Consider the following 13,646-nt stretch of genomic DNA (forward strand, 5'->3'; position numbering starts at 1 on the left):
GCTTTCAGTTTAATTTTTTAAAATTTTTTTACTGTGAAGATGATGTCTTCTTTCAGAATATACAGTTTGCTAAAAATTTTCAGCTTTTTGAGTGGAAAAATTTTTTTTTCAACTTTATTACTTCATTTGATCTTTATTTATATTCAGAAATATAAATAAACATAAATCATTTGATCATATTCTCATTTTTGACTAAAACCTTTCAATTTTGCCAGCTTGTTTTGTTATCTAAGTTCATTATATTTTTATCAGCTCCCTAAGGAATACACAAGACTTTATATTGAATTTAATTTTGTAGGAATCTATTCTTCTAAATCAAGCATGAGACATGGCTCATTATCAGGTGGGCCACACTACTAAAAAATTTAGAGTAGTTTTCCATTAGTAATGTCATTCATAAAGTCCTGTAGGTTGCAGTCTGCCTATGACTCATCTAAATAAAATTAAAATTAACATATCATTTGTATGCCTGTCTCTTAGATGATGAATCAATGTTTTGTCTCCTCAGCAAACACTTTAACTTTAAAGTGTTCAGTTTACAAACAGTAAACAAATATCACGAGAGAGGTAGTGCAATGTTTTCTTTCTTTGGCACTCTATTAGTTATGACATCAATTGTTCTAGTTGATATGATCAATTAAACGGTCTGTTTGTAAAATTAACATGCAAGTGGTTGAGTACTCTACATAGTTCTTAGGGAGATTTTGCATGATGCAGAATGTGACAAGGCTGGCCCTTTGAAATACAGGTACTACTCATTTTTCCAGCTGAGCAAACTGGAGCAATGTGAAGTAAATTGTCTTGCTGAAGGACATAATGTGCTACTGAGAATTGAACTCATGACCAAATCATGAACCAAAACCCTTTGCTCTAGTAAAAATAATTGCAAATAAACTGGATTAAACTCCACTGTAGTACATCAACATTACATTACCTGGTAACATCTTCCTCATGATACATCTTAAAACTTATTTCAAAGAGCTTTGATTAATTTTGGCAATTAATCAAAGATTTTTAAAATAATACTAAAATATTAGAATTAATAAAATATCAACCATAAAACTTTAACACAGATTTCTTAAGGCACTTTATGTATTTTGAAGAACATAATTTGTATATAAAGTATAAAGACAATTCATTTAAGAATTCAACAATTTATCTAGAAAAAGTGTCTTTGAAACTGATAGTTTTTTTTATGTTGTTATGATTAAAAAGTTTAATTCTCTACTCATGAATATCCAATTTTCTGAAATTACACTAATTACACCAATTTTCTGAAATTACACTTGAAGTAAAATCAAATTCTACACAGGTTATGCAAAGTTAATTAAAAATAAATTTAGTTCAGTCCTTTGATAGGATCTTATCTGCACTGCTTCTCATTGCCCACTCTGTCCAAGAACCATCATAGACAGAAACATTTTCATAATCACATAAATAGGCTGCTAATACAATGCAACATGCTGTCACTCCTGCAAAAGTTGGAAAAGAGAATCAAGAAATGGTAAATTATCAAAGGAAAAAAATGCTTTTATTACATACACATGCATATATATAAAATCACAATGTTCGCTTTCCCATGCTTGCATTGGTCTTAAGAAAATTCATTGTAAATTTTTTCCTGTCATCAACTCTCACATTGTTTCCAAGCAAGGTATTGTTTTCATCAGATTTAAAACAAATGCCTCTGTTTATATTACATTAACATTGGTTTACAACTTTCATGTGATGTCAAGACAAGGAGGCACATACATATGTATGTATGTGTGTGTTTGTGTATATATATATATATACAATAGGGTTTCTTTCATCTGCCAAATCCCCTCATTAGGCTTTAGTTAGTCTGGGATTATGGTAGAAGACACTTACCCAAGGTGCCATGCTGTGGGACTGAACCTCATTGTTATTGAACTGAACCATTGCAACACTTGTTATATTATGTGGAATTTATCCAAGAAATGTTAGATCCTCTCTTTTATTATTCCCTGTCAGCACCATGGAAACAATTTGAAGAAAACTTATAGTTGGTATACTGAAGGTAGGAGAGCCGAAAGAGGTGCAAATAAAAGCATGTAAAACGAGGTTAATATTTTGGTCAATTTTTATTATTCAGTAAAGATTTATTTGTAGTGTTCTTTATCAATTTTTACATGCTAGAATGCAGACTTGTTTTGGCTTAGTCATATGAATCTATATTTGACTTTGCTAAGAATTTATTGCTGCACCTCCTCTTTTAAAAATGAATTATGCTTCTGATTGTCAACACTTAACAAGAAAGGTGTAATTGATGAAATTATTTTAACAACTTCAAAAACCAGAAAGGTAGTCAACATTGGCAGGAGTGAATGTATAGGGGTGTAACTAAATTTTGATTTCTAATATGGGTGCAATGCCTTAACTAAAGCCAGTCAACTCAATTTGTGCATTTGTGATGATTGCATTCTTGCATAGAAAATAATACAAAGAAATTTTTACTGAGTAGTAAGAATTAAGATTAGCTTCAACTTATGCATATACATTAACATTTGGTTATCTTACCTTCAATATGTTAACCTTTCTTCTATGTCACAATCACCCTGATTAAAAGAGCACCAGATAAAATGCCATACTATAAGTGATAATGTTTCTTAATATTCTTTAGTGCAACTATCACCTAAATCAACCTGGTTTTCATCTTTCTGGGTTTGATAAAATAAGCACCAGTCAAGCATATGGTTAATTGTATCAAATATACCCTTCCTAAGAAAAGTTTGGCCTTGTACTTGTTTATATTAAAAATAGTTATTACTATTAAAAAGAGATACAGGTGGCATAACAATGAAAAACTGCTTTGCAATATTACAACAAGACAGCAAGCTGGCAGAATCTTTAGCACACCGGACAAAATGCTCAGCAGCATTTTGTCTCTCTACTTTCTGAGTTCAAATTCCACTGATGTTGACTTTGCCTTTCATCATTTTGGGGTCAATAAAATGAGTACCAATCAAGCACTGGGGTCAATATAACTGACTAACCCCATCCCTATAAACTTTAGGCTTTGTGCCTATAGTTGAAAGGAATATTTGGTTATATTCTGAGTTGAAATCCTGCTATGGATAAATTTTTTTTTCATTTTGTCAAGGGGCAGTAAAATAAAATATATGTCAACTACTGGAGTTGATTTAACCAGACAGGAATAGTTGATACAACATTATTACAACTGGATATGAATTAAAAAGCGTCTATGTGCTTATTTGATCTGTTAGAATCAGTAGCCAAATTACCTTTTCAATCACACCCCACCATCCTAAAAAGAAGGAAGTAAGTCTTGTTGGACAAGCTGAAATGTCTTTAGTCAAGGAAATGCTCAGTCAATGTCTACCTTAGCTAAAAGACCACAAATGAACATCTTATTGCTAATCGTTTATGAAATAGAAATGGTCTTTATTTTTCATTTTGATGTGCTTTCTTTGATTTTGCTCACATGATCTTTGAAATATAACAAGTATAACCTTTATTACAACTCATACATGCTCATATTGAAATCTGAGAAAAAAAAAGTTTTTACTTGTTCAGAATTATTATCAACAGAATCTTACCTGACCCACAGGATGCAATAAGTGGTTTATTTAAATCTATTTTGACATTTTCAAATACTTTTAAGAGATCCTCTTTCTTTAGTATGGTTTTAGTTTCACGGTCCAAAACACTAGTAAAAGGAATATTGGTTGCACCTTGAAAATGACCTGATTTGATATCTACAAGAAAGCAAAAAGAAAAAAAAACATTACAAACTTCAGACTCTCCAGCAGCCACTTTTAATTACAATAATTAAGAGGAATTATTAGGCAGGAAGCAGACTGTTTTGTTACATTTTGATAACAAAATACCAAGTGATGAGCATCCTGGTAACTAACTACTTGACAGAGATGGGCATCAAAACTGCTTCTTATGACTTTGTCATTTCTCAAGCTGAAGGAGAACCTCAAGAGCAGTTGTTTTGAAGATACTGAGAAGATGGAGGCAGTGACAAGGGTCCTGGACACCTCCTCTTCAGGAGGACTTGCATGGGACCTTCATGAGTACTACAATAAATGTACTAAAGTCTGAGGATCCTACTTTGAAGGAGATTAGAGTTTTGTACTTAATTGAAATTAATAGATGTCTCTCCTGAAAAAGTTTAAACTTGTATACTATGCTAAAAAAAAAAAGATAATCATTGGTCATGGTTGGAACACTGTCAATTATAGATCTGTTTAACTGGAGTTGAGCTGTGGTGCAACAACAGTAAGTAATGAGCAAATGAGTTAACCTCCATGCAGTCACTGCATCTGCAAAAAAAAACAGCAACTGTGAATTGCCCTCAGAATATACTCTATTGTCTTAGAAAAGGAAACACACATGGGACAATGTAGTTCTGAATATATTATGCCTTGTGTAAGTGTGGGGGTAGGAATAAAACAAAAACAGTAATGTTACAGAGGTTGAAAAACAAGTAATCAGAAAATAAAAAGAAAATCTGTGAACAGACTTAGTGGGGTCAGTTTTATTTGACTCTGCCCATGGGAGACACAAAAGCAGGTGGTTACATGAATTTGTGTTTATGGCTCACTAATTAATGGAAACATTATTTTCAGCCGTTAACACTAAACCATGTGACTCTTTTGTATCTTACAGGGGTACAATCAAGCAAAATTGCACCCTCTAAAGTGTATTTGCAGATTCAAAGTATGACATTTTGTTCTCTTTGTTTCATCACAACCATTCATTGAGAATAGTCATTAAACTTCTGAGTAATTTTCTTGTAGCAGACTAGCATCCTGTCAAGACAAATAATATTTCTCTCTCATTTGATTAATGCTACAGAAAATTTAAATTATGGACTCTTACATTATGAAATATTTGAGTCTACAGCAATATATAAAACCTATCAGGAATTATAGCAGCCCTGGTTGAGAGCCAATCTACACTCCAATGTTTTTTATGTTATTTAGATGCTTTGTCTTGGAGGAAGGGACAGTTCAGTGCCCATGACCTTCATGTGCCTTTTGCAACTTGTAACCTTGATGCTGTTAGTGTTCTATTAATATTCTTGTAGATCAACACCTGCAGGAAAAACATGAGCAGTTAGAAGAGTCCAGAAGTGCAATGTTCTAGGAAGGACTGAGTTTGTGATTAGTACAAAGTGGTGGGGTGGAGTGAATGCAAAAAGAGTGATGAAAAATAAAGAAACAAGTGGGCCAAGGGTGCTTGACTGGAGAACGTACAAAACTAGCCAGCTCCATGGAACAGAAGTCACTGTAGTAGTAACAGAAAAGACAAAGAGAGAAGACATTACACTTGAAAGCCAATGTCTGGGGCATGTCTGTTAGTGGTTTAATGCCATTCAATCAAGTGGTCATTCTCAGAGTAGTCTAGGATATTTGTATGCATAACAGCAGCACCATCCCAAATGTGGCAGCAGGATTACATTATGGCCCTCTTGATTTTTTTAAATCTTTTATCCATTACTTATTTCGGTCATTAGACTGTGGCCATGCTGGAGCACTGTCTTGAAGGGTTTTGTTGAACAAACCAACCCCAGTCCTCATTTTTAAGCCTGGTACTTATTCTATTTGTCTCCCTTGCTGGACCGCCAAGTTACGAAGATGTAAACGAATCAACACCAGTGGCTAAGTGGCAGCAGAGAGCAAACACAAGGGTACACACACACACATTCACAAACACATATATACATACAAACACACATATACACACACGATAGGCTTGTTTCAGTTCCCATCTATGAAATCCACTTACAAGGCTTTGGTTGACCCAGGTCTATAGTAAAAGACACCAGCTTGAGGTGCCATGCAGTGGGAGTGAACCTGAAACCATGTGGTTGGGAAGCAAGCTTCTTACCACATATCCATGCCCACACTTTTGTAGATTTTTTTAAATAAATACTTTACATTGCACTTGGTGCAAAACTTGTGTGTGTGTAGATCAGCTGACGTGATGACAATAACATTTTATCAACTCACGAAATATGAATGTTTCTTTTGAATTTGAACTAAAAATAACACAAAGCATCTCGTAGATAGGGTGATAGTGTAGTTGGAATCATTACTGCTTGCATTTATTCAACTGACCTATCATAGACTGATGTTCAACATGGTTATAAACAAACAAACAAAAATTACAATGAGCTAAGTAAAATAACTGAATTGATCCAATGGCATCAAACTGGATAAATAAGTTAAGGGGCGATGTGCTGACTGCAATACCTTTTATCTATTTCAGTCATTTGACTGTGGCCATGCTGGGGCATTGCCTTGAAGGGTTTAGTCAAAGAGATCAACCCTAGTACTTATTTTAAGTCTGGTACTTGTTCTCTCAATGTGGGAGACAAACACACACACACACACACACATACATATGATGGGCTTCCACACAGTTTCTGCCTACCAAATTACAAGGCAAATGTCTTCTGTAGACCTGGGCCAAGCCCAGGACTATAGTTGAAGATGGCTAAGGTGCCTCAACGTGGGACTGAACCTGAAACCACGTGGTTGCAAAGCGAAGTTCTTAGTCACATAGCTATACTAATGGCAATTCTCACAGAAAAGAGATGTTATGGCATCCAATACATTCCCCCTCTCCCACCTTGTTATAACTTATCCAAATTCCTGCCATTGGCTCATTTCAATTATTTCCCTTAGCCCATTTTATCTTTAACTATGCCAATTGTTTTTATCTCTTTTCAACATATGTAAATCTTTATCTACTGATCTAGCTGATTTGTCTAAACTATATTATGCTGATCAGATCTAAAAGACCAAAACATATCCATAGCTCTGTCTTTTGTTTGTAAACACAGATCAAGCATTCCTCTTAGCATGTAAAGGGGAATTAATTCTTAATTTCTTAAAATTATCTGAAAATCGTTAACAATTACAGCTAGAGTTTAAACTTTAAACCTCTATAACTTATTAAAAACATCTTTCCGGGAAAAATGAAGCGGTGGTAAAGGACATGGATCGCACCTCCTTTTGGCTTTTTTTTTTTTTTCTACAGAAACCCATCTTTTCAACTGTAGAGATTCCGAATCTGCAAAAAAAGTCATCTCCCCACCCCTTGGAAAAGACTTTACCCACAAATTTCTTTATAATCGTAATGTATGCCGTTTGAAAGGTATTTATATAGAATTACATTGCAAAAACACCATTATCCTAAAAGTTATGAGGGAAAAACTCAGATCTTGTGAATTTTCCGAAGTCCTCTCCCCACCCCCTTGGTAAAGATTTTCCCCACAAATTTCTTTATAATTCTAATGTATGCCATTTGAAAGATATTTCTACAAAATTTCATGGAAAAAAAAACAATATTTTCCTAAAAGTTACGAGGGAAAAACTCGGACGTTGGGAATTTTCCGGGGACCTCTCCCCATCCTCCCGTTGCTTTGCGCGCATTTTTTTTATTCATATACATTTCCTACACATTTTTTTTACACCCATGGCACAACTTGTTTCTGATTTTCGTTTCCAGGTCAAGTTGTAAACATTAACCAAAATTTTCGGTAAACTTAAATTTTTGAAATGCTGGCAGCAAAACCAATAAGATCCAAATTTTGTTTTGTTTCACTAATTTTTTTTCCTCCCCGAACGAGATTCCGCATGTCACATAAACAAACGTAGTGTGTATGCTTGAAGGATCAGACAGAGACACATGTACATGAAGTGATGAACTTTCGGCGGACGTTATTTTTATTTATTTATTTTTTACAGAATCTCTCATTTTCGAGTACGGAGATTCTGATTCTGCAAAAAACCGACATTTTAAAATTTTGACTCCCCACCCCCCAATTCTTCACTTTTCACTTTTTTCAGAATAACACAAACCCTAACCTTACCACCCCTATATATATATAAAAAAACAAACACTTTCTTGAAATGTATCTGGTACTTCCGGTACTTATACCGAAGTTACGCCGTGAAAATTGAAGAATTTAAAATGTTAAAATGCCGGGGTTTTTTTGGTTTTTATTTTCTACAGAATCAGAATATCCGTACTCAAAAATGGGGAATTCCGAAGAAGAAAAAATAATAATGAAAGTGGGTGTGGTCCACATTATTTACGTTCGCCGAACTTTCGACCTTCACACAATTTTGAGAATTGCACCAGTAATTAGATCCGTTAAATTAGCTGTGCAGTGAAAGATATGGGACATCACTCAAAGATCGTGTAGGTCAGTTAAAAAGTAAGATTACAATACGAAAAAGAGAAGTTTAATAACCTTTTATAGGTAATTGTTCAGCATGGGAAATTTATAAAAGTAAATACAAATTAAGAGGGAGATAACTAGTAAAGGAACATAAGTCAACTTACTGTTAAACAACAAACATACTTTCAACATTTTGTGCGGGAACGTACTTATTTGCAGGACGAAAAATCTTGCTTTCATCAATTCCCACAACTAGTGGTTGCCCATTACTATCAACACTGTCGATTTGCATCGGGTTTTGTTCATACAAACGTCACATACTTTACAGCAGAAATTACACCAATCTACGAATGTAGTCCGACTGTTTATGAACATTCTTGCGACATATCGCGTGACCAGCAATGAATGATCAAAAGAATTAACTGTGACGAACTTATTTCCTCTTTTTACACCAACATTTTCCCATCAATAGCGTCACCACGCGTATTAAGGCCACATGGTGAATTACAATTTTCGCAAGTGTACATATTCATAATTAGTTGACGCCGTTCCAACCACTGAAGAATCTTGTCTCCTGATTCGGCTAATTGAATGATATTCCAAGATTCCTCTAAGGTTGATTCACGATTAAGGACATTTAGGTGTAAGTAAAGAATGAGAACGTAGTTATCTCCCCCAGTATTTTTTTACTTCCCTACACTGAACAGTTATATATTTCAGACCCAAAGCTCATCATCAGAAGTATGTTTACATCTGATGACGGACCATTTATATTGTTATTTTACTTCATCATAATGATTCAAGCAAGCTACAACGTTCTTCTGTAGGTTAGTAAACCGAAATGTTAAAATTTTGACTACATCAGCTGTTTGTAAAGATCAAAAAGATAATAATAAAGTCCACTATATTTAGATCGGTTAAATTAGCTGCGCAGTGAAAGATGTAGGACTTCACTCAAAGATCGTGTAGGTCAGTTAAAAATTAAAATTACAATACGAAAAAGAAAAGTTTAATAATTTTATATATTTCAGACCCAAAGCCCATCATCAGAAGTATGTTTATGCCTGATGACGGACCATTTATATTGTTATTTTACTTCATCATAATGATTCAAGCAAGCTACAACGTCCTTCTGTAGGTTAGTAAACCGAAATGTTAAAATTTTGACTACATCAGCTGCTTGTAAAAATAATAATAAAGTCCACTATATTTAGGTCGGTTAAATTAACTCAAAGATCGTGTAGGTCAGTTAAAAATGTTTAAAATTTGACTACATCAGCTGTTTGTAAAGATAAGAATAAAAGTACATTTATACATAACTTTAAAGGTCACTTTTCCGTTGATTATATTAACCCTAAAATAACACGAAACAAACCGAAAGAATTTACCTGCGCGGGGTTCTGGAGCAGTTCCTTGAAATCTGCCTTTGGAACGTGCATCAACAACCTGGCTTAATTTACTTTCGATATTATCATTGATATCGTTAAAATTCTTAACAAGTTCGGGGCGGTATCTGGCAATAAATTTAGACGGTGGGAATGTCTCCACTTTATCAGTGACCGATTGGTTCAGTGAAAGCCATTTAGGTAATCCTCCATCTAACACTGACACGAAATCGTGACCAAATACTCGAAAGGTCCACCAAACACGGGCTGCAGAAAAAAGCCCGAACTTTTCACTGGTATCATAGACAATAACATGACTGTCGTTTTTAATTCCCATTCGACGTACATAATCTTCAAATTCTTCAGGTGATGGTAACATATGGGGGTATGGAGAATTCTGATCGACGCACTCGTTAACATCGAAAAACAGAGCACCAGGAATATGTTTCACTGCATACTCTGCCTTCTGATCACGGTTAGCTGCTGGCATATGAAAAGATCCATCCAGAATACGAATGCATGGGTCTTTTGAGGCTATTCTTGATGCCAACCATTTTACTGATACAACAGCTGAGTTCTTCAACATGTTAAATTCCTTCCTGGTTAGAAAGAAGTTCACTCAAAATAGAATTTTATGTCAAATTTAAGAGTTATCACCCCTGAAAAAACTACCAATGAATACAGATTGTGTATATGTGAAGGTGCGTGGCTTATTGGTTAGGTATTCGCCTCGCGATCGTAAGGACGCGGGTTCGATTTCGACGGCGTGTTTTGTCTTGAGCAAGACACTTTATTCACGTTACTTAAGTCTATTCAGCTGGCAAAAATGAGTTGTACCTGTACTTCAAATGGCCGACCTTGCAACATTCAATGTCGCACTGAATCTCCCTGAGAACTACGTCAAGGATATGCATGTCTGTGGGGTACTCATCCACTTACACGTTAATTTATATGATCTCACATTCGCCTTTTCGACCCCCTCTCCTCCGTTTTACCCATTTTCCCCCCATTTATTTTTTCTTCCTTTCCCTTTCATTATCCTTTAGGTTCTTTATTTCTCGGTCAATATAAAGTTTGAGGCCCGTTAACGAAAGCAAAAAAAAAAAAAGAAAAAAACAGCCTACTAGATGTAAAAAAAAAATTGTGTAGAAAACGAATATGAACGGAGGCGTAGGGAGAGGACTTTCGGAAAATTCACAAGATCCGATTTTTCTTTCAACTTTCAGGAAAATGGATATGTATTGAAATTTTATAGAAATGCCATTCAAATGGCACAAATTACAATTTTAAAGAAATTTCTGGGGAAAATTTTTTCCGGAGGGGTAAGGAGAGGACTTGGAAAATTCACAGGATCCGTTTTTTTTTTTTTTCTGCTCATAACTTTCAAGAAAATGGATATCTTTTAATGAAATTTTACAGAAATACATTTCAAACAGCATAGATTACGATTATAAAGAAATTTGTGGGAGAAAAGGTTTTCCGAAAGGGTGGGAAGAGGACTGTCGGAAAGTTCACACGATCGGGTTTTTTTCCCTTATAACTTTCAGGATCTAGTTTAGCGCCCGGTTACTAAAACGAAAAACAGAAGGCTGCATAACTGGGATCCGGAACTCTCGTGGGGAAAATTTTTCGCGGCCAATCAGAGCAGAGCCACCTTTATCTTTTCTTCATTTCTAGTCAGCACCATTCATTCTTTACTCTTTCCCTCTCTACTGGCAAACAACAACGTCTCCGTTTAGGTTAATGTTTGTTTCCTTTTGTCATTGAGCATTGAGATGGCTGTGAAGTGTGCTAAAAATAACAGCTAAATAAGATTTTCTGGATAAATATTTTAGATTAAAGTTTATTTGCCAACAACTCGCTCAGAGATTTAAAACTTAATTGTTTTTCTCTTTTGAATTAACATAAACATTTATTCCATGTTTCAGCAATTCTGAGCGTGAAAAAAAAATGTATAACGGAGAAAGACGTGAACGAATAGACTTGGGTAAGTTGAATAAGCGACGATTGCCAAAAGAGAATGCCGATCATGTTACAGTCTGGGGCAAGGATTTAAATGATTTCAGTTCTGCTGGGTCTGTTGACGTGGCTGTGGTCTGCTGTCTGTTGTGGTAACGATGAAGACCGCGGAGAAGGCTGGTTGAAGAAAGTGTGAGACAAGCTGGATTTCTGGTTTATCGACGCTAGCTCAAAGAGACGTGATGTGCGTGGCCAATAGCTGCTGCCAAAGACCAAGGGAGATAGAATACAAGGGTTTTTATAACCCTGGGTAGGCTCCAGATACAAAGTGATCTTTTCCGCGTTGAAAACAAACTGTTGCAAACACGCGATTCAACAGTTAGTAACCGACAATACATGCAACTAGTTTGGCAAGCCACTAGGTAATGTGATTCAATGTAAAGAAAAGCTTTGTTGAGCCTATTCTGTAGTATTTAAGCTTAAACAATCAAACGTAATAAAAGCATTACACATTTCTGTTACAAATGTTTCCGGGGGCTGTGTTGTTTTTGATTTTGTAAGCATGTTCACGAATGTTTGACATATGGAATTCAAAAAGGGTGTCCAAGGTTGTTGTTGGAAAGATGGTGGATAATAGTCAGTTGCCAGATGTCGAAGCTTTAATGTGTCCATGCACAGGGAAGCAAGACATTCAGAGTATGGTAGATGCCTGACGGCAGATATCCGTTTGGTCGCACGTTTCTGAACATTTTCCAAGAAATTGATATGCTGAGCAAGATAGGGGTTCCAGACTGGTGATGCAAACTCTAAGTGTGGACGTACCATAGTTATATACAGTATTAAAAAGATAGCCGGAGAGCGGCTGACAGAGGTCTTACTGTGTTATGCTGAGACACCCTCAGCCTTCTTGACAATCTTAGCGATGTGGTTTGTCCAACGCAGTTGACTGTTTACAATAATACCCTGATCACGTTCTCTAACAATCTTCTCAAGATTGGTGTTGTTGAGTGGGTATGTAAAAGCTGGGTTTTTCCTCCCAAAATGCATAGTGATGCGCTGGTCCACAGCTAGCTTGAGTTGCCGTTCAGTAATCCATTGCTGCATTGTGTCCAGGTCTAATTGCAGAAAAGATTTATAGCGTATAGGATCTGTTCTTTTTATCTCAAGGTATATTTTACCTTTTACTCGTTTCAGTCACTGGGCTGCGGCCATGTTAAAGCACCGCCTTGATGGGTGTAGTCCAGTGGTTCTCAACTGGGGTACATAAGGTCCTTGGGATTCCACATAAGATTTTGTTATTAAAAATTTATCTGCAATAAATTGGTTATACCTCTACAATACACAAAATATATTTTTTTATACAATTCCTAATAATATTTAATGATAAAAATATAATAGGATTTATTTCTAAACATTGAATGGTTATAGATAGGAATCAAAGGGGTCCATAGGCAAAAAAAATGGTTAAGAACCACTGGTTTGGTCAAACAAATTGGCGTCAGTGCTTATTTTATAAGTCTGGTACTTATTCTATCGGTCTCTCTTGCTGAAATACAAGATTACAGTGGCATAAATAAACCCATACCAGTTGTCAAGCGGTGGTAGGGAACAAATAGACACATACCACAAATATATGTGCGTGCGCGCGTGTATACGATGGGTCTCTAGGAAGAGAGATAGAAGGGATAGAGGAGAGGAAGGGAGAGGGGAATGGAGACAGGAGAAGAAGGGAGGAAGGAAGAGAGAGAGAGAGAGGATGAATGAATGAATTGCTCTTTAGGAAACGAGAGTATTGTTGTGTAGCTGCTGTATCGCTCCTAACATTTCTTCTTGGGTGCCGGCTTGTCGCGATCGGTGTTCCCCAATAGAAATTCTAAGAGGTTGCATGATCTTCGGGAAATAGCAACTAGATACTCCTTATAGACTAAATAGGGGATATAGCATAGAATGTAGTTTCTACAGAATGGTCACGTTTGGAAAGTTTTATTATTATAAGTCTGTTCGACCAAGGCTGATCTGGGGCTTAAATAAATAAAAACCAAGTTTACTTTGAGCCAGCAAAGGAAGGTCCCAGCGTAGTTACTCAACATGCAAGAAATAGCAGCCAAATTGATACATTT

General features: G+C 35.7%; 1 protein-coding gene and 1 long non-coding RNA gene across 2 annotated transcripts; one reads left to right on the plus strand and one right to left on the minus strand.

Moving 5' to 3' along the window:
- Positions 1 to 1,070: 1,070 nt before the first annotated feature.
- LOC115213494 (3-mercaptopyruvate sulfurtransferase) lies at positions 1,071 to 10,213 on the minus strand. The gene is made up of 3 exons (XM_029782494.2): positions 9,571 to 10,213; positions 3,579 to 3,737; positions 1,071 to 1,472 (listed from the first exon to the last, which is right to left on the minus strand). The coding sequence occupies exons 1-3, from the start codon at positions 10,151 to 10,153 to the stop codon at positions 1,345 to 1,347; spliced, it is 870 nt and encodes a 289-aa protein (XP_029638354.1). The 5' UTR covers positions 10,154 to 10,213; the 3' UTR covers positions 1,071 to 1,344.
- Positions 8,025 to 10,675, plus strand: LOC118763882. Its single transcript, XR_004999640.1, has 2 exons — positions 8,025 to 9,151; positions 9,427 to 10,675. It is a non-coding gene; the product is annotated as an uncharacterized LOC118763882 (long non-coding RNA).
- The last annotated feature ends 2,971 nt before the right edge of the window (positions 10,676 to 13,646 follow it).

The sequence above is a fragment of the Octopus sinensis genome, linkage group LG6 (genome assembly GCF_006345805.1).
Source record: "Octopus sinensis linkage group LG6, ASM634580v1, whole genome shotgun sequence".
NCBI lineage: Eukaryota > Metazoa > Mollusca > Cephalopoda > Octopoda > Octopodidae > Octopus > Octopus sinensis.